The 27,784-nt window shown below is 44.4% G+C and overlaps 1 protein-coding gene across 1 annotated transcript in view; it reads right to left on the minus strand.

Annotated features, from left to right (window-relative positions):
• Window positions 1-13,237: 13,237 nt before the first annotated feature.
• The window catches only part of efnb2a (ephrin-B2a), a 23,513-nt gene continuing 8,966 nt past the window's right edge, over window positions 13,238-27,784 (minus strand). The window contains exons 4-6 of the mRNA XM_056288874.1: window positions 17,867-17,959; window positions 16,162-16,275; window positions 13,238-13,835 (exon numbers count right to left, since the gene is read on the minus strand). Of these exons, the coding sequence (XP_056144849.1) occupies window positions 13,432-13,835; window positions 16,162-16,275; window positions 17,867-17,959 (611 nt within the window). The 3' untranslated portion in view covers window positions 13,238-13,431. The remainder of the gene's footprint in view (window positions 13,836-16,161; window positions 16,276-17,866; window positions 17,960-27,784) is intronic.

The following is a 27,784-nucleotide window of genomic DNA, read 5'->3' on the forward strand; positions in this document are numbered from 1 at the left end:
TGTGCTGAAATGCAAGATTTGAAATTAAATTGAGATACGATTGAATATCACAAGCTTTTTTTGTGCTAAACCGCTGAAAAGCAAAAAAATCTCCTATGCATTGACAGAAATATTGTTAAGCCACACCTAATTTCTGATTGCTTGCAAATTGAATAATTTGGGAATACTGCAGTCACTGAGTTATTTTGCACAAGCAGACATTGTAAAACGTTTTGGGAGATGCTGTGCTCACTATATCACACATTCAGAGCTGTCATAAAATGTTTTAAAGATTTAAAATCTAGGTCGTGTCTAACGTGTGTGACCTTGGGCGTGGGACAACAAGACTAGGTTAAAACCTAGCTGGCTGGACCATGTATGGTCAATGTTGGAAATTGTGGCCAATTTGTTACAGGGATAGTCAGTGGTAGTGTCTATAATGTGAATTCCTGGATAATTAATGTTCATTTGTAATTTTCTGTAGTGGTCCCAGTAATATTTGTTGTTAAATATTCCACCATTAGTGTTTCACTAGTATCCACGAGCAGCAATATGTTCCATTGGTTAGCATGCGATAAACGTGGAAAGAGCTGGAACCGCTGTGCTGATTCGTTTTGAAAAAGCAATGGCCAATAGGGAAACTCCCACTTGCGTGTTTACCAGTGAAGTCGTTGCTGGCCGACCAATTGTGTAACTTCAGTGACATCATTAGTCACCTGACTCAACGGTCCAATCATGTAACTTGTTCACTCAGTCACTCTAACACGATCACTGACATAACATTATCACTGACAGGCATTCGTAGTTGTAGGGCTGGCCCCGCTGGCCGGTCCAGCCTAAAATAACTAAAGATATGATGAAGAGTATTATTCATGCTTTCGCTCCCATAAAAGGAATTCATATTTCTAGATGAGTCACGCAGGAATTTTCAGTTTCTATGAGGATTATGTTCTTATGTGCTTAGATGCTGACACTGGCTCACCACTTATTTGTTGACTTGCCTCACTTATTTGGATACAGACTGGCATTCTTTGTTCACATGACACTATTGTACAGATGACTGAGCAAATCACTTACTCAACCAAGCTTATCTATCCAGATAAGTCCAGTGCTGTCTCACCAAGCCTCTCCCTGCCTGCAAATGTTGTTGAGGAAACAGGCGGGGATCAGCACTGAACTTCAAACACCATGCGCATCTCAGATCTTGTGGAAATATATCGATGTTCGGCACAGCACTGCAACTAACAGTGCTTTGAAGATGACACATTTTATGTTAGTATGCAAAAACTAGGGAGGCATACTGAGTTTTTTTTTAAACCCCCCCCCCCTTTCTCCATCATACCCCAACAACAAGATGTATGGTACGTGCCCACATTTGGGGTAGATGTTCAAACCAACCTCTAAGCATTTTGTACCCCTCAAACAACTCCAACCACAGCCCTGGTGAGGGTTTTTTTCTACCTTCCAGAGACATAATCAGGACTGACACAGGAGGAACCCTCTGGGCGTGTGAACCCACCAGCCCTCCTGTTCTTAATAGAGTTAAATTACAGATGTGCAGAGCGAGGTTAGGGACAAAAAAAAAAAAAACAAGCAACTGCCACCATCTCACGTTAAACTCCTCTCTGCAAAAAAAAGAAAGAAAGCCATTAAAAAAAAATGCAATGCCCCTCACAGGGTGCTCAGTGATCCCTAGTGTGGGGGCAGGAGAGACAAAATGGAAATGTTCAATTGGAAAACATCTGAAAGATTTCCAAAGGAGTTGAAACAAGTGCAACTGGACTTGATTCAACTCCTTTGGATAACCATGACCTGGATGAATGAGAACATTCACAGACATCTGAAAGATTTCTTTCCTCCCCCAAATCAAAGTGTATGAGAGAGTAAGATCCAAGGAGATGATGAAGATGTTGTGCGAGATGATGCAGTGAGAGAGGCTCCAGGTTTGTTTGTTTGCCCCCCCCCACACACACACACACACACACACACATTTCATTTTGATGTATCACCTCTTCTTTCCAAGCATGCTTTTTTATATTTAGGTGAGCGGTGGTGGAATAAAGATTTTCATTTTCTCTGTTTCTCACAAACTGAGCATTCTAAAGACAGTGTGGTAAGGAAAGGCTAGATAAATAGCCAGTAGTTTCTATATCTTCACTAGTCTAAAACAATGGTTCTCAAATCAGGTCCTTAGGTACCACCAGCACTGTTGGTTTTCTATTCTGTCAATTAGTTAATTAGATTCACCAGTTGTTCCATAAAATCAGTAGCACTGGTAGTACATGATAACCAGATTGAGATGACTGGCATTCTAAAGAAATGCAGGGGATGGTATAATGGTGCGTTAGATTATGAGACAAAAGAGGACAAGATAGTGAGCATGGCTCTCTTTTCCACATTTTTGCATGAAGGAAAGCCTCCTCATTAAACAATCTCCAAGCTAAACAATATCTCTTGATCCTTAAAATCTCTACACTAACACCTTGACATTGAACATCAATGGTATTTCAGTAAATTCTTAGATATTCCACTAGTCATCTATTCTGATGCCAGCACCTGTATACCTGAGTGTTGTCCGAAGGTGTGAATAGTGATTCTTTCAGGATTTACATCAAAGCTACCCTTTACTGTCATGCCTTGTGTAAATTTAAGGCACTGGAGATGTGAAAGGTTGAAAATAAACTTAGCACAAAAAGTTAGGAAATTTGTGTTTGGTAGATTATGTCTTTGTTGTAACAAGGCTTCTTGGCAATAAATCTTATATCAGGCACCTGATTGTCAGCACCTGGGTTACCAAAAGCTCAAAACAAGAGTCAATAGCAACAGCAAAATAAGCTGTTTGGCATTGGCAGAGAAGATCTGGCAAATTCTCCATGGGCGCAACCCACATACTCAGCTCTGCTGCTCATCCCACAAATGCATGTTCCTTACAAATGTGAAACCATTTAAAAGGAAAATAAACAGGCTTTCCAACGGTATAAGATTTATTGCCAAGAAGCAGGGGTGGAGCGTGGGTCTCAGCACAAAGGGGGCGGAGCTTCTCGATGAGCCCTTGTGATAGTCATTTTAAAATTCAAAAACTGTAAACTAGCGGACAACACAAATGGTCACTTATTGAGCCAAGCAGCCTCCATGTCTAAGAAAGAATAGAAAAGCCACTTTTGTCAGACAAACCTGTTCAGAAGCTTGTTCTGAAGAACAAAAAAAAGTGTTGCCAGTCGCGCTCAAATATTTATGCGTTTGAATGAGCCTGATTCATGTTTTTTCTTCTCCATTTTGAAGTTCCCTCAAATTCATTCATAAAACTGTCCAGTTCTGTCAAGTGTAAAAATGCTTACTCACTCCCCCTTCTGGCAGTGTGGCGCAGTTATACCTCACAACCAATCACAGCTGGATCCCAGCTCTGATGCATTCATGAATAGTCGTAAAAAAGGCTATAGCCTTTATAGGGGCCGTTAATATCTATGTATAGGGGCCCCGTACTGCACTGTATTTTTTACCATTAGCCGACTTTACGAGTGTGTCACTGAATGCGTCAGAGTCCCGAGACCCGGTGCATTCATGGACGCTCGTACACTCGACAACAGAGCTCCAAACGGGACCCCCGACCTTGTGGGCCCTGGGGCGACCGCCCCCATGCCCCCGCTCTGGCTCCGCCACAGCCAACAAGCATTGTTACAACAAAGAAATAATCTACCAAACACAAATTTCCTTACTTTCTGTGCAAAGTATAGTTATGTAGCTGGAACTCGTATACCTTCTCTCTGAATCCAGACTTTGAATGTCCTAAAGCAGTGATTCACGAAGTGTGGGCCGTGGTCCCCTGATGGTCCATGAAGGTAGTGCAGGTTGACCGCGAGAGGTCATTTACATCCATTCATCCATCCATCCATTATCTTAACTGCTTATCCTGCTCTCAGGGTTGTGGGGATAAAACGTTTTCGATTTTGTAGTTAAGTTTGAAATTACAATAAAATATTTATGATTAAATATTTGCATTAAAGTAATCTGAACTAATAAAACAAAGCCATGCGATTTAAATTATGTTATTCTTAATTTAGCTGACCTATATTTGACCTGGAAGGAAACTTATGTCTCGTCACTGGTGGGGAATTGTAAATGATGGAATACCTCATCACTAGTGGGGAAAGAGTTAAAATGCAGCAGCGGCTATCAGGTGGCAAAAGGAAAGCTGTTAATGGAGAATCAACCTCAACAAGCGAATCATCAGAAGATCAAAATGAATCCGTGAAAACAAAAATAAGGATTTGTTCAAATTACTCAAGTGAATACCTATCACTGGGATTTACAAGTGTGGGACCAGAAGACAATCATATGTCTGTCTGTGTGCTATACTCAGAGAGGTACTAGCATAAGGCCCTGAAACTGTGCAAGCTGCACCGCCATCTAGAAACTAAACATGGACAATGTTCATCAAAACCTCAAGAATTTTTTTGAAAGCATGCTGAGAGTATCTGAGTTTTCGGAAAGCAATTGAATCCATGTGTTGCTGGGAGTGAAAATGCCAAGGAGGTGGAGGTGTCCTACCGAGTAGCAAAACTAATTACAAAAACTGAGAAGCCACACACCATTGGGGAGGATTTGATTTTACCCGCTGTCAAAAGAGATGGTTGGAGTGATGACTGCAGAGAAAGCAGCTAAACAACTTAATGTGATTTCTTTGTCTGATAACACAGTAAAGCACTGTATGGATGATATCGCTGAAGATATGTTGAAGCAGCTAGTAAGAAGAATATGAGAAAGCCGTTGCTATGCTCTCCAGATTAATGAGTCGGCAGACATTACAAGTTGTCAAATTTGCTTGCTTTTGTCAGATATGAATATGATGGCAGAATACATCAAGATTTTCTGTTCTGCAAGCCTTTGCCCTTACATACTACAGCAGAAACCATTTTTGAAACTCTGAATATATTCATGATTTCCAGTGAAATAGACTGGACAAAGTGTGTGGCACAAAGCACTGACGGAGCTCGGGCCAACATGGGGAAACTCACTGGAGTTGTGATAAGGGTAAATTTTACCCTTTTCAGCGGAACCACATCTTACTCGGTAAAAGATGTGGTTCCGCTGGTTACAGCTCCCCACCACAGTATCTACAGATAGGAAGTAGCCACAGAGATGATGCCTGTGGATTTTAAGATGGTTTTGGATGAAGCAGTGAGAACAGTAAATTTCATCAAAAGTCATCCACGGTAACCATGCCTGTTTGCCATATTATGCGTGGAAGTGGGTAGCTTCTCCTGCACACCGAAGTCCAGCTTAAAATGCTTTAAGTTATTTGTAATCTTTTGAAACCCACAAACTATGAGTGTGACCACTGACCATTTCACGATATACGTAGAATCATCCTACAATGGAAAATGAATGGAATGAGGTTCATGCAAATGTCCCTTTATTGTTATCTAGTGTGTGGTCTTATTAGCAAACCAATGATGGGCAGAAACAATGTTTTATGAAGCTTCATAGTGTATGTAATGGGGCTTACATCAGATTTAACCATATATTTGTGATTGGTCCCTGTATCTAAAATCATGGGATAAGAAAAGTGATTGGTTCCTAAATAATTGGGTCCATTCCCAACAGCTCCCAGCTGTGTATTAACTCAGCCCTTGTGTATATTATCAACCTGAACCTGTATACTTCGAACACTCTAATGAATGCTCTGTGCCAAAACGTGTAAGCGTTTTTCTGTTGTGATATGAGCCAAATGAACAAGTGAAATGTGAGCATTTTGTCCTCCTCAACTTGAAAATTTGAGTTGTGTGACCTTTTCACATTTTTTTTAGAATATGCTCATTGGATTTTGGGTTTAGCACTCCACTGAGAATCCCATTGTTGAAGCGTAACCTCCTTTTCCAACACAGATTAAACATACAACACATTAAAAACCAAGGCCCTAGACAAGAAAAGCACCCCACCAAATCAAGACCTTTGATGTATTTGCAGTGTTGGCTGGCTGGTTGGTGGCCCATCTAGCTTAAATGGCTGACTTGATGAATGTTGCTTTGCACTGGCTGAGTTACTGCCATCAAGCTTGCAATACTGTACTGTAGATACAGGTAATTTAATGGTGGCTAGATTGGCCGGTGTCAAATGTTCTGGTCATGTGTGTTGTGTTGACTGGCCCTGATTAACTACCGTGACAGCAATAGCAGGGTTGCTGGTATACTTACTAAATGACAGTATGTCTGGCCAACTATATTTTGGCTAGCCGACTCACTGATTCACTGACTGGATGGATGGCTACATTAGATAGTTTTGTGGGTGTACTGGCTAACTGTATTGGCTTAAAAAAAAACCCAAGGCTGACTCATTTGCTGGCTGGCTAAAAGGCAGCTCAGTTTCCCATAGAGCAAGCTTCGTCCAGCTGATAGGGAAAGAGGGCTTCTCTGCCACCATATCAAGTCAGCAGGGTTGGTTTGTCTGAAACAGTGGACCACCCTGTACCAACAGCACCCCGACCCCATCAGCTGTGGCTTCTGACAGTTTTATCATCAGCTCCTATGTGGATCTACGTGGAAACAAACACCCCCCATCTTTGTTCTAACCTTTTTCCATACTATGTTTTACAGCTGGCGCAGTTATTGTACAAAAGCTATTCATCAGTAATAGCGAACTGTAGCTATAGAACCAAGATATTTGCTTGAGATTAAAACAAAAATCAAGGGGAAAAAAGAGCCAATACTGTCTATTCAAATGCCCAATATATAGCCTTGTTCATATGCATAATAACCCCCTGGTGAATTCCTTAAATGCCTCTTTGAAATTGATTTAAACAGCTAAGACTTCACCGTCGGGCCAAACTGTTTTTGCCCAAAATGCGCACACTGCACGGGTCGGCACGTTTAAAAAAAACCTAGCAAAAACAAAAAAAAGAAAAAAATTAACACAAGATGTGTGCAAAACTACGGAGCCCCTAAGGGGACATGGGAGAATTTTTTTTTGTCAACTATTTGGTGCTCACGAGATACTAACTCGTGCGCGCGTTAGTATCTCGTGAGCACGAATTAGTATCTCGTGTTCACCAGTTAGTATCTCGTGCTCACGAATTAGTAATGTAACCGGTTATTTTCTTGCTCGGTGCGGGATTCGATATGGAATGCACTGGACTACAAGGCGACATCACTAACCGCTCGGCTAAAGGGTCAGACCCGTTAGCTAGGGGCTAACGTGTCTTAGTAGTTTACAGTCGTCACCCCCTCCCGGAAGCGCGCCCTCGCGCTTTGCTATTCCCACGCTCCGAGGAGACTTCTGAGGATCTGCACACTTCCGGATCCTCACCGCTGCCACCAATGTAACCGGTTATTTTCTTGCCCGGTGCGGGATTCGATACGAGGTGTACTGCACCACAAGGAGACATCACTAACCGCTCGGCTAAAGGGTCAGACCCGTTAGCTAGGGGCTAACGTGTCTTATTAGTAGTTTACAGTATCTCGTGCTCACCAGTTAGTATCTCGTGCTCACGAGATAGTACTTCCTGTGGCGCATCACATATCTGGCATGACCATTCAGATTTCGGTTCGTGTTTCTGTACGAAAATGACAGTAGAGGAGTTAGTTCGGCTATATTTCAACCGGTGACTTCATTATAAGGACATTGCTGCTGTACTTGCAAGACGTCACCGTTATAATGGCTCTTTGAGACATTTAAAACGAATTTTGAAGTCTTGTACCCTGTTTCGGCGGGAGGGATACACCAGTTTGGATCGGGTAATTGATTTCATCCAAGAACAATTAAACATCCGGCCAACTCCACGGATATAGGTGGATGTACACAAAATGCAAGGAGAATGGAATACACGTTAAGAAAGAAGACATACGGTTAATTCCAAAAGAACTAGACCCACGCAGTGTTTAACTCAGAAGAAGGAGATACTTATCTCGTGCGCACGAGATAGTTAACAAAACAAAAAAAAATTCGCCCATGTCCCCTTAGGGGCTCCGTACCCCCAAAACACAGCACCCAGAATTATAACGTTAACTTTCGACGAAGTACGTCACAAGCACGATGGACACAACTGCTGAGAGACACACCGGCATGTGAAGCGGTGTGTCCACCTAGCTCAAAGTTCAGTTTACGAGACGAGTGGAGAATACAGAGGCGAAGCATTTCCACGCAAGCAACGAACAACAATTATTAAAGAGACTCACCTATTTGACGGTCATTTAAAAACGCGACGATGCTAGACATCCCCAGCCGTGGCAAGCATCTTGCTAGCAGCTAGCAAGTTGGCTCCGTTTCTGTCGTTATCGTGATTGACGGTCACAGTCTGTTATGATGTTTGCCTTCAACAGCGGGCTGAACTTAGATATCAGATGGTAACGCCCATATGAAGGGACATTTTGATTGATTATGCTATCGCTCCACATTATAGCTGCACTAGTCATTACTTCGCTCACTATTTCCTACACGTTAAACTCTATGTAGGGAGTAATTAACAGAGAATGGGGCACTACCGCGTCCAGTAGTGTACATGGATTGGACACTACTTTTTCAGTTGTGTTTTGTTGTTTTTTTTTTGTTGTTTTTTTTCCCTGTGGGAATTTCACGGAATTCGGACACTTACAAAATGGAGGAAGGTAAATGTGGTACGTTTTAAAGCACTAAAAAGCTACATCCGGGGCGGTTCCGGCCAGTTTACGTCTTTGTTTAGAATTTGCAACGCCTTATCAAAAATCCCAGAGGACCTGGCCAATCCATGCCAACCATTGTTTTTCTCCACCCAGTAACTGATGGCAAAAAAAAATCTCATTGATTTTCCTTTGCCAACACAGATAGAAGGCACATGACAACTTAGTTTTTGATTTATTTTTTTGATAAAATGTGTTTAAAAAATAAAGGAAGATTTAAATCTTAAATCGAAATAATAATAATTTAAAAAACAAAAAGAATAGAGAAAAAATGTTTATACCAGCTCAGAAGACTGAGAAGGTCCTGACGGTTCCCCACTGCTATTGATAATGTTTCATTGTCTGATGATAATTGGACTGTTGCTGGTCAGAAGGCGTATTGGCTACGTTTTCCCCAGTTCTTGTAAAAGGTTACGTTTGAATGCCAAATATTCCTGCATGACAGTTACAAGGTGTTATAGCATGGATAAGAAGGCAATATGCTCTGAAAATATGGAATTCATGTATCTGATGCATAATCAGTAAAGAACTGTAAAAAAAGTTAAATGTAAGTTTCAGAATCACGTGAAACTATGTCGATATATACAATGCAACCTGATTGATTGATTGATTGATTGATCGATTGGTTGGTTGGTTGGTTGGTTGATTGACTAGTACAACTCTTTTGCTGTGTCCCGAAAACCCACAAAAGACATATGTTCCTCACTCATTTAAATGGAAGTCTTCACGTTGGAGCGCAGCAACAAAGCAACACAAGTAGACAACGTGTCCATAGGAAAAACATTTTATTGAAAAACATTTCAGTTTGCAACAGACTGGTGGAATGTGTGTCATTTTCCTCACTTTTCATTTCTTTTAAGCTTTTGAAACAATTTATAACAACCTGGCCATCTCATACTGCAAGAGAGGGGTGGAGGTGGTTGGGTGGTTGGGGCGGGGGTGGGGGAGGGGCGCTACAGAGCCACCCTATAACCATGACAGACAAAAGAAAAAACCAGGGGTAGACAAACAAACAGAGCAATTATAATACTGTGTTACTTACAAACTGGACAGGAATCAAATCATGAACATAACAAAAAGAAGGAAAAAAACTAATTCAATAAATATTTATGGTACACACTTATGGCACAAATATGCAGCAGTCGGTTTGGCAACTTTTCGCTCATTTTTTTTTTCTTTTAAACCAAATTACCATGGAAACAGTGCAAAAGGGGAGGGAGTGGGAGGACACGGGCTTTCCAACGAGCGCTAGCTAAAATACATAGCAAAAAATTCAAATTTTATACAAAACATCTTACTTTAAGAGTTTATAAAAAAATGTTTTATTGGGTTCAGGTTCAATATTTACACAAGCTATTTACCAAAAAAGTAGTATGCTCTGTTTTAATGAGGTGTATTCCATTTTTCTGAACTTTTTTTGTTTTTTCACTTTTCTTTCCTAAAAAGGTGAATAAGGCTATTGTAACAACCCAGGATCCATATACAATACAAACATTAATGTATATACAGTTTCTTACCTACAGAAGTACGGTGCAAAATTACTGAGTCGAGTGACCAAGGGCTGACCATACGAGCAAGGCATTTTACAGTAGCCTGAGGTGCTTCTCCCAGCCTGTGCACTAACATCCTCCAAACATCACCATGGCATTTCATAACCGGCCGGGGAAAAACCAAGTCAACACTGGGAGAGTATTAGTCTAATAACGGCTAGGATAAGGACCTCAGATTCAAAGAAACTAATAAGATTGTCGTATTCTGCCGCAGTCTGACAGCAACTAAACAACTGTTTGTTGATGTGTGATGTTTTTTGTTGTTTTGTTTTTTTCACCTATTGTTAAATATCTATCCAGATGTGATATATTTTTGAATGGTTTTCTTTTTCACAGTTTACCTTTGTACTACGGCACATATTCAAAACAGAAAAGGTTAAAATTAGACTAAAAATTGAAAAACAAAAAAAACAAAAACAAACAAACAAAAAAAAACCCTAACAGCAGGCTCGTGTGACATACTTTGCTAGTTTTGTGTCATTTTGTTTGTTGGTACATCTTTCAGTGGTTAAGAACACTTTCCATAGGTGGTTTTCTCAGAATCTATTAAAAAAATAAATAAAAATTGCATATTTGCAGATTTTGTTGCCTCTTAGAGGCACAAACGTCAGACAATACAAGGCTTGGCTTTTCGGTGAAACTGGATGTTCTTACTGAACAAATGACTATGTTAGTGAATGGCTGATACATGTTTTGGGGTTTGGCCTAAGTTGTGATTGAGTATAATGGCCTTAAGCCAAAGAGAACAATGCATGGGAATTAAATGAAAAATAGTCTGCTATGGTATTGACTTGCTCATGAGGAGGTACATATACACACACGCGCGCGCACACAAACACACACACACACACAGACACACAAATGAATGATGTTTTGTGAGAAGAATCAGGGGCACTGGGTGTTCGTGGGAATCATCCTTTGGGAAATGCTACAGTGAGTGTGGGAGATTCAGCTACTCTGCCCTTGAGTACACCAATGTGAGCTATTTTGGGTCAGATAACTTTACTCCCTCTGGGACGGGGGTCCTGGCCACCCTCCCTCATCCCCTTCCCAGGACCTAGCCCTCTGCATCTTGTTGAGGCAGCCGCTCGGATGAGAGTTCATGAAAATATGGGACTCAGTGGGTCAAGAGATATCGAATAATCAAACACCTAGCTTGCATAATGTGCACTTATACCATAATATATTATCATTACTTCTTCTTTCTCTGCTTCTCCATAACGCCTGACAACACCTGTGCTCTATGTGTCTATCATAAATAAATTCTGCTCTCATTGTTGTTGTTTTCTTTTTTTGTAAATGTCCTTATTTTAAATGTACATCTATTTAAAGAAAAAAAAAGTAAATTAAAAACTCACAATATGGAAATGCTAATGAAGATTGAGAAACAGTGACAATATAGGTAGATGTCCCTGTGCTTTTTTTTTTAAACATGAATAGGAGAGCACCGGTCACTCTGATTTGGGCCCTTGAGGCATCCTCAAACCTCCTTCGACCCCCCGGGGTAAACATTACAGTACCTGGAGCAATTTCAGCCGCCGGCTGTGCTAACCTCAACTAGTCCTGGGGCCTCTCTCTTTTCTTTTCTTTTTACCTTGATGCTCAAACAGCAGTAAGGCAAGTTGGATTTTTTTTCTTTCTCTTATTGCCCTAATGTGTTTCCGTTTGCAAAGGTAAGTCTCTGAAAAGTCCAAGCTAGCCCTCACTTTTTAAGTTTACCGTTAACTGTCCCTGACTGGGGAGACACAGCTGCTCTCCCAGCTCTAGCTACCTAGCGCTCCGTCTCTCTCTGTCTCCCTGGACCGGTGGGATCACTAAAATAGAATATTAAAAAAATTAAAAAGGAAAAGGTTAAAAGTGCGGCTCTATTGTATATGATAGTCCTCCATCCTTCCCAGAAGCCACCAGGGCGGATCTAAGTCCACAGAGGACTGATGATGTGCCCCGTCCCATGGCAAAGGGGCACAGAATTAAGATTCTCCTTCTTTCTGCTCACGAATTTGCCTCTCCTAGCTGCTGGGCTTCAAAGTGTGGGTTGCTTGTGTTTGACTTATGATATGAGTTTGAATAATACCACATCACGATATATTCTCCACTTGCACTACACCAGGGAATGAAAACCAGATATGACCAAAAAATATGAGAATAGTCAATGTTGACGATACGAAAAAAGGAATCTTATTTTTCCTCAAAACCTTCAAGTAACATTTGAAAGAATTGTCTTGCTAAAAACATAAAACATAGCCAGAGAATGAGGAGAGATAGCGTTGTCCAGGCGTGGATCCTTTCAGTTCCCATTGACTGATAATAGACTATGTATGTGTGGGTGACTTTGTGTGTGTGTGTTCATGTGCATGTGTGAGGGTGAGCATGTGGGTGACAAGGTGAGTGGGTGAGCTCTGTGGATCAGTCAGGAAAGTCCCAGAGAGGACGTTTAAGTATTCCTCTCCATTTTTACTTCCAGTTGGTAAATCCACAGAGTCCCTCTGGCTAGTGAACAATAAAGGCGGCCATTTTGTGACACGAGTTCCTGGTCGGCCCAGAGCCTCCTTTACCTCTCCTCTCTCATTCATTTTTTTTTTGTCTCTTTCCGTCTATTCTCCACGAATTAGTTTCTCTCGGGTCAGGTCCAGACCCTCAAACGAGGGATGAAGGCCCCTCCTTCTCATTTCCAGATGACCTTCACATCCACACATCCGTCCGTCCGTCCATCTCAAATGAAAACAAAAACCAACAACCTGACACACCCTGCCTGTCTGTCCATCTGTTTGACCGCACGTCCTGAGCGCGATACGCTCAGCTTCGTGTCAACACCCGCTGTGGTGCTGTAGTGCAACAGAAACAAAGCAGGGAGCAGCGTGGGGAGAGGAGAGGTCGTCCTCCTCTCTGCATCCCGGAGCTCCTAGAGATCAGCGGCAGCAGCAACAGCCTCCTCTCCAGTTCTCTACCCATCCCATCCACAACAACCGTGTACTAAGATTCAACCAGAATGACACAAGTATCGGCAAGATTTTGAAAAAAAAAATAGTGATAGAAATTTAAAAAAAAAAATCGGAGGAAAGGAGGGGTTGACAAAGTGAGAGAGAGAGACAGCGATAGAGAGAGAGAGAGAAAGAGAGAAAGAGAGGGGGAGATATGTGTGACAGAGTTCACGGGCGTGCCGGCGGTGCCAGCCAAAACCAAAACCAAAAGAAAAACACCCCGTTCTGCCAGGGATTGTTCCAAAGTGTCTCTCGCTCTAAGGCTCCAGCTCAGACTTTGTAATAGATGTTGGCCGGGCTCTGCGGGGGCATCTCCTGCACAATGTAGACCGGGTGGCCGTAGTCGCCGCTGACCTTCTCGTAGTGCGGGCAGAAGACGCTGTCAGCAGTCCTGAGCGGGATGATGATGTCGCTGGGCTCTGAACCATTGTTGTTCCCGCCCCCTCCGCTCCTCTTGGGCGTGGCCAGCGTGCTGAGCGACAGTGTGGCGGCATGCTGCGGCGAGTGCTTGCGGTGCCGCCGCCGGTACTTGAGCAGCAGCAGGACCAGCATAATGATGATAATGATGAAGATGACACTGCCTGAGGCGATGCCGGCGAACAGTGCCACCTCGGTGCCGATGACGCTGGGGGATTTCCCACTCGTGCTGGTGTTCTCCTCCCCTTCTCTGGGCGCTGCGAGACACGAGGAAGAGAGGGTGTTTAAGTAAAGCGACTGAAAAGAAATACAGGCATGACATCTTAGAGAAATGGAGTAAAGAGTGGAAGCAGCATCCACCTTTTACTTTTATCAAAGTCTTCATTCATTCATTCATTCATTATGCAAACCACTTATCCTTACTCGGGGTCACGGGGATGCTGGAGCCTATCCCAGCAGTCATTGGGCGGCAGGCGGGGAGACACCCTGGACAGGCCGCCAGGCCATCACAGGGCCCACACACACACACACACACACACACACACACACACACACACACACACACCTAGGGACAATTTAGTATGGCCCAATTCACCTGACCTACATTTCTTTGGACTGTGTGAGGAAACCGGAGCCCCCGGAGGAAACCCACGCAGACACGGAGAGAACATACAAACTCCACACAGAGGACGACCTGGGACAACCCCCCAAGGTTGGAATGGCTTAAACCCAGGACCTTCTTGCTCGGTTCGAGCCCTGGGGTAGCCCAACCTTGGGGGTTGTCCCAGGTCGTCCCGTGTCAAAACTTGTGCTATCAAAGTCTTTATCAAAGAAAATGGATATCGCATTTCCTGTTTTTCTTTTTTTTAATCGCATTACAGTGCAAACACTATAGGCATGCACTACAGCATTTCCATAGTTATGTACTATAACGCCATAGTACCACAGTATTTGCATAGCACTGGCCATAGTGTTTGTATAGTAATGTGATCCAAAAAAAACACACACCTATAGTTATTTTTCCAGGTTTTTCATCATGCCACTGTAAAGGTGGTGAGGCAGGCGTGCAGGGAGCATGGAGGCTAAAGAGTGACTGTTGAAAGCTTATATAGAAAGGTCACATTCGATCGGTAGCTATTCAAATTCAGCTGGTGACGGCTGCAACCTTGAAACTGGGGCAAGGCGCAGCCTGTGACACGAGATGCAAACGGCTGAGGAAGATACCAGTAAGTGACGCTTGGGCGAATTGCGTTTTAAAGGACACAAAATGAGACTCCAACTTCTACCCAACCCAAAAAAAAACAAACAAACAAACAAAAAAAATCATACAAAGAAAGATATTTTTGGATATCATCATGACACATCAATTATAAAAGCCAAGTGATGCTCTGCCTCCCAGTGATGGATACTCTGCTGAGCTTCCAGCACTCGAGGGCGGGTCTGTTCAGTTTCTCCAGCAGGATGCGAGTTCGCTCCCTGGGCAGAGGGATTACTCTGTCTCCCTGTCTGGCACCGGTCCTCTGAGGGCCTAAAAGTGTTGTTGCCGTGGTAGGGGGGAGCGAATGCGAGATGGCAGGGTGTCCAAAGCAGGGCCCCTTTCCGTTGTTTTACAAGGGGATTATGCTGCCTCACATTCTCTGCCCATAGCACTCTGATGCCCATATGCTCCAGCTCTGGCCCAGGGAGAAGGCGGAGGAGTTTTACAAAAAAAAAAAAGACAAAAAAAAAAACCCCAGCGAAAATGAAAGAAGGGAGAACAAGTTGCCGATGTCAGCAGGGCGATGTGCCAGCGTGGATTTAGTGGGCACGCTTGGCAAAGTTTTGCCCCTGTTGTCGGAGGGATTTGGGAATGAAAGGAGAAACGTGGCACCCGTCGATGCCACCATCTTACTTATTTTTTTTTTTATTTTTTTTTTACCGCTGAAATTTACAGTCAATTTCCCTTTTAGATTCTGCATTTAGATTTAGGAGATCTTTTTTAACTTGAAGATGGTTGCAGAGATGGGGAACAGTCTGCGTTTGTGCCTCTGTGCTGTGTGTATGCCACAGTGTGTCCATTCATGCCAGTTGTCATGTGCGTGTGTGTGTGTGTGTGTGTGTGTGTGTGTGTTTGTGTGTGTGCATCAGCTTTGTTGTGCAGAGATCAAGTGCGTGTCTATACGAGGAACAGGTCGTTAAAGATTGCAGACAGCGATTGGATCATTTTCCTGAAAATGTCACTTCAGGGGCCCTTGGCAGGGCTGGAATGGGGCCAGGGCTGGAATACCGTATATAAGTTCCTGAAAGCCCCGAGATGCTTATCGGTTTTATGGGCAACATTCAATTACCTGCTGACGAATCACTGACCTTTCTTTCCTGAACTTTCACACACACACACACACACACACACACACACACACACACACACACATATACGCACACATATACGCACAGACACTCTCCATCCTTGCCACTTAGGGCTATCCTCTTAGCACTATCTGCTCTTAGCTGTCCATTGTCCAAATGCCACATAGTTTTGATAATTCCTCTGCTCTATTGCTGACTCCCCCCAAATAAACTTAAGCTGTAAATAGATGTTCTCACCTGACTTATCCAGCACTTCATTATTTGGTTTGTAGGGGTCCTTGCCGTCCGGATTCTTGGGAGGGTACGGGAGTCTGGTGGGGTTGTCTTTGGGTGAAATAGGGTCAGAGGGATCTGGAAAACACAGATAAGAGAAGTGGGGGAATTAATAGAAGATTGAGGGTTTTTTTCCCCCTCTCCCACAGCTGTGAAAACGATGGCGTGTGCAAGTGTGTGTGTTTGTGTTTGTGTTTGTCAGCACTTAGCGTGACAGCTTGTGTGTTAGTCCCAGCCTGCCTTTAATGAATGTGCACCCTGTGAAATAAGATTTTCATATGAGGTCCTTTGCGGACTACGTGTTTCTTTGAAGATTTTTTTTTTCTTTTGGAAGAAATTTGAATTTGAATGATTTGATCCTCTTCGTGTTTTCTCAGTGGTTTTTGAAAAGTCATTCAAACTTATATAAACTCATATTTTTTTTTAGTAAATTGCTGAATAGAACCACAAATGGTGCTGCATGTGTTGCTACTCTCAGATTAAAAATAAATAAATAAATAAAATCACCCAAATTGGAGTTACAGTGTTTACATAATAACAGTGCTATGGCCATGATGGCATTGTAATGTCCTATAGAGTACAGCTCATGGTCTCTCCATGTCCTTAAAAGCTTCTGCATTGCTCAAACGCTGCTATGATGGGTCCACCAATGTGTGTTTGTTTTCCCGCTCTTCTGTCAGCTCTGTCAGGTCTCCACCATGTATGCACGAGGAGTATTTAAACAATGTACAGCAAATATCAAGACAAGTCCACTGCATTCTTAGAAAAGTGTCCTTTTAAAAGTTCATGGGGTAAAGTTGGGCACCTCCTCTTAACACCAGAACTGATTTCTTGTGCTACTAAGCACTGCTCCTCAATATTAGGGATGGTTTTTTCTTGCTTTTTTCTGCACAAAACCAATTTTTACTACTGATTAGCACCTGTTCTTTCCATTCTCATGTGAGCGCACCAGCCCTGATTAATTCCCTGACCTTCAGCGGTTCTCAGTGGTGTTGTGGCTGGTGGTGACGCGAGCATCGACCTCGGAAAATTACCACGTTAGTGGGTGGCGGCGGGGCTGCTGATTTATGAATAATCATTGCCATTAATTACGGACAAAGGCTTGGTGCTGTCTCCTCATAGAGGACAGCTGTGGTGCGTCCATATGTATATGAACCCACATGAACACAGTGTGTGTGTGTGTGTGTGTGTGTGTGTGTGTGTGTGTGTGTGTGTGTGTGTGTGTGTGTGCGCACATATGCAGAAGCCCTCCAGGGATTTTGTGCGTGTGTGTGTGTGTGTGTGTGTGTGTGTGTGTGTGTGTGTGTGTGTGGCAGGCATATGCCTAGATGCTCAACTCTGTGCAAGTATATGTGTACATATTTTGAGTTAGCATGCATAGATGCCCCATGTGTGAGAGCATGTGTGGGAAGGACAGATGCTCTCTGTGCCTGTACATGTGTGTGCGTGTGTGCATCCCGATGCATTACGCGTCCGCTAGATTACATCTGTTTCTCACTCTGGGCCCCCGGTGTCATGGAGACGATGGGGATGTATGCTCAACAGCCTCCTATGAGCTTAATAGGCAAGTTAGTGTCTCGTTCAATCTCCCATGACATATGAGGGTTGTATTATGGCTGCCTCCTCGTGAGGCCAGGCACTCATGACCGGAATATTTAACAATACTCACTTTGTCCCACTTTCATGATTATCTTCATGGACTTCGTCTTGCACACGCCTCCTTCCTGGTTGTCGATACCCTCCATGGTGCCGTTAGATGTAGCTGCGAGGGAAAAAGAGACGCTAGGTTAGCAGTTGCATCATGGGGAAGGTTGGACGTGTACGCATGTCGTCAGAAATTCCAGTTAGACATAGGGACAACTGGAAAAGTCTTCAACAGGAAAGCATGTGAGTCACCTCCACCCCTTTAATAAAGTCACAATTCACCTGCTCCTCGCCTTCATCACTTTGCACTGCCAGAATATTTCATATCCCCAAAGTCAATTAGCTTGAGTAATTGTGACTGTAATATCTCTAACTGCGCTGATGGGCCCTGTGGAGCAGGCAGTTAAGGGAGGAATGAGGAGACGGGTGGGGAAGGTACAGAAAGAGAGGGAGAGAGAGAGAGAGAGAGAGAGAGAGAGAGAGAGAGAGAGAGAGAGAGGAGAGAGAGAGAGAGAGAGAGAGAGAGAGAGAGAGAGAGAGAGAGAAAGACAAAGAGAAAGAGAGAGAGAGAGAGAGAGAGAGAGAGGGAGACTGAATGGTAACGATAGGATATCGTGTCGGGCAGCCATCTTGGCAAGAGGCTTATAGTACATTAGCAATAACGACACTCCTGAGAGTGGTAGCCAGCTATTAAACAACACACACTTGGATTTTAAAAGCACTCAAACGCTCCCATCTATAACCCAACCTGCTGCTGTGCATAAAGAGAGGGCTGAGATACGCTGACAGCATAAAATAAAAATGGGAGAGATGTAAATAAGGATGGATGAGAAAGTAGTAAAATGGGAAAAAAAAAGGCAATTTTTGTTTTCAAGAAATGATACAAGAAGGCGGCGGCGAAATAAGAGAACAGAGGGAGGTGATAAACATCTCAATGGTCCTCAGATGAAAAGGGCTAAAAGAAGCAAAAAAAGACTGGCTTTAAGCGGGAGAAAACAGACGTGTGGTATTAAACACTGTGTTTAAGGGAGCTGCAGCAGATGTTAGAAGGAACTGGAGGGGAGGCGCAGACCGTCCCAAATATGACAGAGGGAACGAGCCGGGCCCCTTAAACAGGCGCTGCAGGGCTTTTTAAAAAGCAGAGATGGAGTTTGCACATTTGATCAAAGAAATGTCACTTGTCATATTTCCTCAGATGTGGTCCTGCACAGATAGAGATATCCGCAAGGACTTGGCACATAAACACAAACATACACAAACATACAGACACACACACACACAAGCACGCGCACGCATGCACAGATCCAGCAGCGACATCCTAACAAAAGGGTGCCACCCTGCTGCTAAGCCATTAGCTGAATGCTTTAAAGCCTGCAAGCCGCTGCAATTATAACGACTCCGTATGTTTGATTTCATATGCTCCGATTGGAGCTCCTGTTCCATTTTGATCCGCTGGTCTACATGCTGCCCCCAGAGGTGGTGGGCAAAATTGCAGCTGCACCTTGCCCTTGTGACGAGGGGATGGTAGCAAGGAGTGTATGGAGGGAAGAGGGAGGGGGGCGCTGGGTAGTGGTGGTGGTGGGGATTGCGGTCTATCAGGTCAGTAACACGGAGGCTAACGAGCTGCCAGGATTTAACAGCTTGGCTTCCCGCCAGCGTGCAGTGGCCCGCATTCACATGGACTGCCCCTCCACCCACCGCACCAAAGCCCCCCATCTCCTAAACACCCCCTCCACAGCCTCTCTGTCTCTCCATCTCTCCCTCTCTCTCTCTCTCTCTCTCTGACCACCAACCCCTATACGAGAAGGCAGGCGCCTGGCAGCCTGCACCACCCGACTACCGCCTCCACCTCCCCTCATCACCCCTCCTGCTCCTCCGGCCAGCCCCTCACCCCACACCTCTATAACCTTCACCTCTACCTGCCAATCCCCATCCCACCTACCCCCTGTTGCACCAAAAGCCTTTTCATCTAACCAAGAGGGAGAGTTTGAAAAAGGCAGGTGCTTTGGTGTTCTTCCCTGTGAAATTAAAAAGACAGATTTGGAGAAAAAGAAATTAAGCTCCATGCAACTTGCCACTTCTCTCTCTCTCTCTCTCTCTCTCTCTCTCTCTCTCTCTCTCTCTCTCTCTCTCTCTCTCTCTGATTTGCTCCTTCGCTTTCTTTTTGCTACTTATCTTCCCTCCAAGCTACCAATTGTTTTGATCCTCTTGCTTCCATAAGACAGTGATGGAAACAGACACAAAGAGCATGTTAACAAGGACCCCCACCCCTACCCCCATCTCCCTCTCTAACCGACCTATGGCTTTCTAGTGCAGCCCCGAAAAGCACATTATGGACAAAGCTCCTTAAGGGCTTGTTGCTTTGTGTGTGTGTGTGTGTGTGTGTGTGTGTGTGTGTGTGTGTGTGTGTGTGTGTGTGTGTGTGTGTGTGTGTGTGTGAATGCACATTTATTCATTTCATAAACCTGTTAACACAACAGGCGGCAGTACCGCAAACCCGATGCATGTGGCGAGATGCCATTAACCTTCTTACCCACCTTGACTATCATTGTCCAACCATTAATTTGTGTGTGTCGTGTGTAGCTTTGTGTGCAGTGGTGAGTGTTGCGTGCGAGTGTACGGTATATTGGCACGGGAGAATGCACAAAACCAACCGTGCACAGCAGGTCAGGGTTCAGGGGCCGCAGAGGGTCATGCACTGAGCAGAAGGTATATGTCGGTCTCATCTGCCCCTCATATCGCCACTGCTACATCACCACTCCCGACAACCTCCTCTCACACCTCCCTCCACATAGTCCCCCTTGGTTCCTGCAGCCTCGGAACCGTTTAACCTATCTACCGCATCCAAATCTAATATGCACAAGACACGCTCCGACCACTTACCATCTTAAGCCAATTCTTGAATATTTCATCCAGAAAAAAAAAATGTATTTGTTCTTCCACTTTAAAGGCACGACTTAAACACATGCACTGTTATTCCAGGGCTTTAGTTCTGGCAAACCTGACTTGGATTTTAACAGAATGTGATTGTTGACTTGGCAGAGACTTTCTGAATGACTGGATGTCTTACAGGCTGGGCCGGCGCTGGGCTGGAGGACAGGGAAGCTGGCCGGAGTCGGCAAGGCCCGCCTGACTAGAGTTAACCAGCAGCAGCTAATCCCAAATGCTGGGTGGGGGGGTATACCTGATTCATACAAGGCCCTCGCAAATGGATTTACTCCCCAGCTACCACTGGCCTGATAAGATGTGGAGGGAGGGAGAGAGAACGAGAGAGGGAACAAGAAAAAGAGAGGGAGAGGGAGAGACAGAAAGAGAGAGAGAGGTTAGTGGGTACACACATTGAGGGAACACAGATCTGACAGAGAGGAAGAGGAAAAACGGGTGAGAGATTAATGCAGCGATGCTGGAGGGGGAAGAGAGGGAGCAAGAAAAAGAGAGGGAGAGAGATACGGAGCAAAAGCTTAGCTTCTGTGTGACCTTAACCAAACAGACATCCGAGGAGCGAGAGAAAAAGAAAAAGAGAAGAAAGGAGCATGCGAGAAACAGCCTTTTTCTTTTTCAAGGCTCCGTGTTGACTTCTCCTTCACGACGCGCTCACTCGGCCGACCTTGTGGACTGTGGCAAGCATCGTCTCACCTGCACGGGGCCGGGACGGGCAGGGCCGAGTTAGCTTCAACCACAGCATATTTAGTGTGGCCAAAGGCTAGCGGCTATAGCATCACCACACACACACACACACACACACACACACACACACACACACACACACACACCTACAGACACTGTCTCTCTCAGACACACACACACACACACACACACACACACTCTGCGCAATGGGGAAAACAAACCATCAGGGCTAATCACTCTATGACTTTGACAAAGTGCCTCTAAAGACGAAGGTGACAACTCAGAAATGGACATCCACGCACACTATCACACTCACAAATCTATACATAAGCGTGCTGCACGTGCACACACACACAAACACACACACAAACAAATGGCTTAAGCGTGTTACACAAGGTTCCTAACTTTTTATTATTTATTTATTTATTTATTTTGCATTTCCTGCCTTTACTGGGTAGTGATAGTAGAGAGAGATAAGAAAGGCAGGGGAGAAGAGAACGGATGACATGCAGCAGAGGACCCAGGCTGGATTCGAACCCAGGCCGCTGTGGTGAGGACTCGGCCTTTAGTGGTACGCGTTCTACCAGGTGAGCCACCGGGGGCGCCCCACGTGGTTCCTAACTGTGACAACTCAGCCCATGTACATCTTTACCACTGACGTACACATGAAACTACCGGGGTGACTTTCAAAAAAACAACCAAACCGTAGGTTCTCTGCCTGGCCTCTTGTTACACCCTCTGGTAAAACAGCCTCCCTTACCGAGCCCACCCTCACCATCACCTCCTGCAAAAATACCCGACATGTCCGCCACACCCCCTTAACTTCATTTACCCCTCTTTATCGAATCAAGACACTTGATAATCATCCTCTGTTTAAGACGAGACGGAGTCAATTGTGAGCTCCAGTCGAGATAAAGACTGTGAGCTCTAAACTCAATTTCCTCCTTTCTACTAATGTAACTCCCCAGTAACAAGCCGTCCTCTGTGGGCATAATTAATACACAATGCACCGCTGATAGACAATGATGGAGCCGTTCATAAATATAGGGGATGAGCTTGACGGAGGGAGGGAGCGAGAGCTAGAGAGAGAGAGAGAAAACCCTTAAAAAAGCAACCAACAAAATATTCATATAGAAAGAAACTGAGGCAGAAGGAGAGAGAGAAAAAGAGGGCCCTGCACAAAGACCTAGATAGAAAGAAAAAAATGTGGACGGATGAATGAATGAGGATGTGTCTTATGTCTAGGAGGGAGCAGCAGACAGAGAGAGAGAGAGAGAGAGAGAGAGAGAGAGAGAGAGAGAGAGAGAGAGAGAGAGAAGAGAGAGAGAGAGAGAGAGAGAGAGAGAGAGGAGAGAGAGAGAGAGAGAGAGAGAGAGAGGAGAGAGAGAGAGAGAGAGAGAGAGAGATCGAGATCCAGGCGGACAGAGGGAGCTATGATCTAAACGATGGGCATAATTGCCATCCGTCAGTTTGCTGTGGAGCGTGAAGCCATGGTCGCCGTGGCGCTGGGGTCGCAGGCTGGTTAGTGGCCATCAGCACCGAGTGTTTTAATCGCCTGTGACAGGGGGTGCCTGAGCATGGAGGGACCCCCGTGACCCCCTGAAACTGGCTGGGGCATAGCTGGGTCACCCCAAATACCAAAGCCCTGTAATAAACCACCACCAACCCCATCCAACTTCCCTCTCCCTCCACTGTGCTAACACACACACACACACACACACACACACACACTTGGTAGGGCTGGAAATCAGCATGCACCTCCGGATTCGATATTACAACAGTGCCAATTCCATACATATTGCAATTTTGTGCAAATATGACAAAATTATATACACTGAATACTACGACTTTTCCAAGGCTCTCCATCCTCTTATCTAGAGAAACACGTGAACACTACAGTAAGTGTACATCAAAATGCATTTATTTTGAGCCCCCTGTGTTACAGAAACTTACAAAATGGGTAGCCTCGACTCGGTGATCGTTCAAAATATTCAAATTCAAACATTCAGAGTTGCAGAAACAGCTGGATAAAAACATCAAATGTAAAATTGCAACGTTGAGCTTCAATCACTTCGGTTCGGGGGGAAAAAGCTGTGACATTAAAATTGTCACAGCTTAGCATTGCAAATTTTGCACTGAATCAAATTTTCCCTCATATTCCTTCTTAACACAACATAAACAAACAAACAAACACACACACACACAAACACACACACTTTGGATGCTCTATTTGAAATTGCTAAATTAAATTATAATTGTAGGGGATTAAAATATAAGGTTAATTATGGTCTAGCGACATAAAAGAATTAAAGACCAACAAAAATATTTACCACGCAGTCCGGAGACCTGTTACCAAAAAAAAATCAAAAATAATTTTGCTTATTGTCTGGCTCCATATGGGATGGGTCTACACACAGGGAATTAAAGATTCAGCACACAGGGGAGAACAAACACACACACACACACACACACACACACACACACACCACACACACACACACACACACACACACACACACACACACACACACTCACACACACACAGCCACTTTAACATCTACAGCTTTGAATAATAATGTCTCTCGTTCAAACTTCAAATCATCAATCGTCTTTCATTATGACCCGGCACAAAGCAAGGATGGTGCGAGTAAGTGACAAGCGGAGAAAAGGGAGCGGGGGAGAGGAGAAGGGGGGGCCTAAATTCATGTGTAATCTAATGAGAGGAATTTCCCCCAGAGCTCGTGCCAGGTCCACAAGACAAATCAGGGGGAGCAGGGAGGCGAAAGGACTATATTCTGTTTTGACTGAAGAAAACGGTGATTAAAATCTTAATGGAATTTCCCCATGCATGTCTGCTCTGACTGCAGGGTTGTCCTTCTTCTGCCTTCTTCCGCTGATTTTTCTCTCTTTTCTCTCTCTCTCTCTCTCTCTCCTCTCTCTCTCTCTCTCTCTCTCTCTCTCTCTCTCTGTCTCACACATGCACACACACCACACGCATGCAAACAGGACACACACTCATTCGCTCTGTTTTTTGGCTGACACACATACACACACATGCACACACACACTCGCTCCGTTTTTTTGCCTGTTCACTTTCCTATTTAGCTCACTCTCTCTTTCTCTCTGCCCCTATTCTCTCCCTGTTTAGCTCTCTTTCACTCTGCCCCCTTTCTCTCTCTCTCTCTCGCTCGCTCGCTCACACACACACACACACACACACACACTCTATCTCTTCTCTCTTTCTCCATCTCCTTCCTTCTTTCAGTCTTTAGCTCATGTAATCATCTAGTTCACTAGGTTCTCGGCTGCGGGCCATGCTGCCTCAAACAATCACATCAAACTCATCTGCTCTCAACTGGAGCAGTATTGTGTGCTTGCCACTTTAAAAAGGCCCACACACACAAAACACACACACACACACACACACACACACACGCAAATATGAAATTATCGACATACAGCAACATGCACACAGGTATACACTTCCATGTATTCAGATCAAGTTGTAGAAGCAGGCACTCGCACACTCACTCACACGTAGAGAAGGGCACATACAAATATCAAAACACCACACATACAGTTAAACATGTCGCACACATATGCATGCATGCATGCATGCATGGAGAGAAATTGCAGAAGCATGCACAAAAGCATACATACATGCAACAACATACAACTCAACCTGGGATACTCCTGTGCTTGTACCCTCAGAGTGCCTCATCTGTGCACATGCATATGACCACACACACACACACACACACACACACACACAACACCCACACACACACACACACACACACACACACCACATAGAAGTACAGTAAAGCATGCATAGACTACCTAAACAGATGAAAGAGTAACAAAAGGTTGTGTGTTTGCAGGCCTGTTCTTCGTCTGTCATGTGAGCAACGGGTGTCGGTGGCCCTCAGCCTATCACTGCTGTGCCGGGTTGTGTGTGACGACATGGTCCGATCGTAGGGCCTCCTGTTACAGTCGCCCAAACCTGGCTCCCCGATGAGGAGGTGAAATGCCCATCTAATCTACGTCTACTCTTTGTACAATACTTAACACAGGTCAGCACTAATCCAATTGGTTGAGATTCAGATCTGCGGCATTGATGTGGGGCCTCGGCGATTAGGGGAAGAAATGGGGGATTAAACACCGGTTAATTAATTACGTATTGAGTGCTCGCTCCAAAAGAGTAATGAGTTCCTCCCGTGTGAACTTTCTCAGGCGGGGTGACGCTTGGACCGTTCTTCAACAGCAGCTGAGGGGGAGATGGGCGCGAGGAGACCGACTTGTGCGCTGATGCGCGCACACACAGGTGTACACACACACACTCAAACACACATGCAAATGCATAACACACACACATGCATGTATTGTATAGGTATGTATACACAATATATACATATATTGTTTGTGTAGCCCGTTACCATGCCAAACAAAGTGTGCATCGTCTGTATGGAGACAAATAGCTTAGCTCCACCTACACATCCTGTACAGCGTATCCTGTTGTGCGCTACTCCTGGTGTTTATGCATGCAAAGCTTGTGCGACTGCTCCAACCCAGCCGTCTGAACAACAACACTCTTACAGCGGCCAGCAAAACCCCACACCGCACTGAGCTGCTCAGCTTTAAGGGCTAAAGCTACTGAACGAGAGGCAATTAACAGCTAACGCGACACACTTCGATGAAGAAATAGCCCCTCGCTCGCCTGCCCCCCCTCCCCCTTTGCTCACTCTCTGTATCGCTTCCCCTCTTTAGGCTACAAATTAGCATTTTGGGTAACAACCAAGGGGAAGCGGCAGAGGAGGGTGAGGGGAATGGAAGAGGCGGGAGGAGAGGATCGTGATTTTGCAAAAAACTGCAAAACTGGATTTCTAACCCCTCTTTTGAGTTGGAGGTGGACCTTTCCTCCTCTTCTGTTCCAACATGTCCACTTCCCGTGAAGATGACAGAGAGGGTTTTACTGTGACGATGAATACGCCGCATGTACTCACGCAATTGATTTAAATAATTAGATAGATAGATAGATAGATAGATAGATAGATAGATAGATAGATAGATAGATAGATAGATAGATAGATAGATAGATAGATAGATAGATAGATAGATAGATAGATAGATAGATAGATAGATAGGACAGACAGACAGACAGACAGACAGACAGACAGACAGACAGACAGACAGACAGACAGAGAGAGAGAGAGAGATTTTTTTTTAATTTTAAAACAGTTCTTTATTCAACAAGAGACAGACTCTAACAGTGAAACATATTGAACAAAGCCATGCCTTTACATTGACACGTCTAAAAAAAGAGAGTCCATCTTCCATCACAACCCTGCATGGATTCAAAACTAGAGAGAGAGAGAGGAGAGAGAGAGAGAGAGAGAGAGAGAGAGAGAGAGAGAAGAGGAGAGAGAGAGAGAGAGAGAGGAGAGAGAGAGAGAGAGAGAGAGAGAGAGCAAGAGAGACAGATAGATAGATAGATAGATAGATAGATAGATAGATAGATAGATAGATAGATAGATTGATAGATAGATAGATAGATAGATAGATAGATAGATAGATAGATAGATAGATAGATAGATAGATAATAGATAGATAGATAGATAGATAGATAGATAGATATAGAATCAGAAAATTAAGAGATATAGCGACAAAGGGGCTGTTGACTATTGCTGTTGACAGAGGGGGTACCTGGTACAGCTGTGTGTGCACAGATGCACCGCAAGCAGAGAGAAGCTGCTCTGAGCCAAAGCTAGCAAAGCAGCCTCCATAGGGACAGTGTGTGAGTGTGCGTGTGTGTGTGTGTGCTTGTGTGCGTGTGTGTGTGTGTGTGTGAGACAGCCTGAGCTACCTTCTTTCACTGATGTTCTTCATTAACATCATCTAACCCTGTCTTCTAGTGCTCTGATCTTGCACAATGTGATTATTTTCGGCAGGAGGAGCAAAGGCAGAGACAGACAACCATGGTAAGCAAACACCAGCACCGCCTCGTCAATAATTAACTGCAAGACTGATGGCGGTGGGGGAGTGTGTGTGCGTGCGTGTGTGTGTGTGGTGGGGGGGGGATGTTGAGGATGGATGTCTAGGAGACTTGAAGGATGTGTTTGGGTGGAGGTGAATGGCGGGTTACGTCCTCTTTGTAACCGGAGCAGTAACCACACACTGAGGTTAACAGCGAAGGTCGCATTCTGAAAGACCTTATAAGTCATGGTTTCATCACTAAAAGCACAAAAACCCCATCTAGCATTTGTTAAGTGGACGCATGTCTATGCGAGTAGGTGTGGGCGTGGGCAGGTAAGGTACG

Source organism: Lampris incognitus, chromosome 11 (assembly GCF_029633865.1).
Source record: "Lampris incognitus isolate fLamInc1 chromosome 11, fLamInc1.hap2, whole genome shotgun sequence".
NCBI classification, from domain to species: Eukaryota; Metazoa; Chordata; class Actinopteri; order Lampriformes; family Lampridae; genus Lampris; species Lampris incognitus.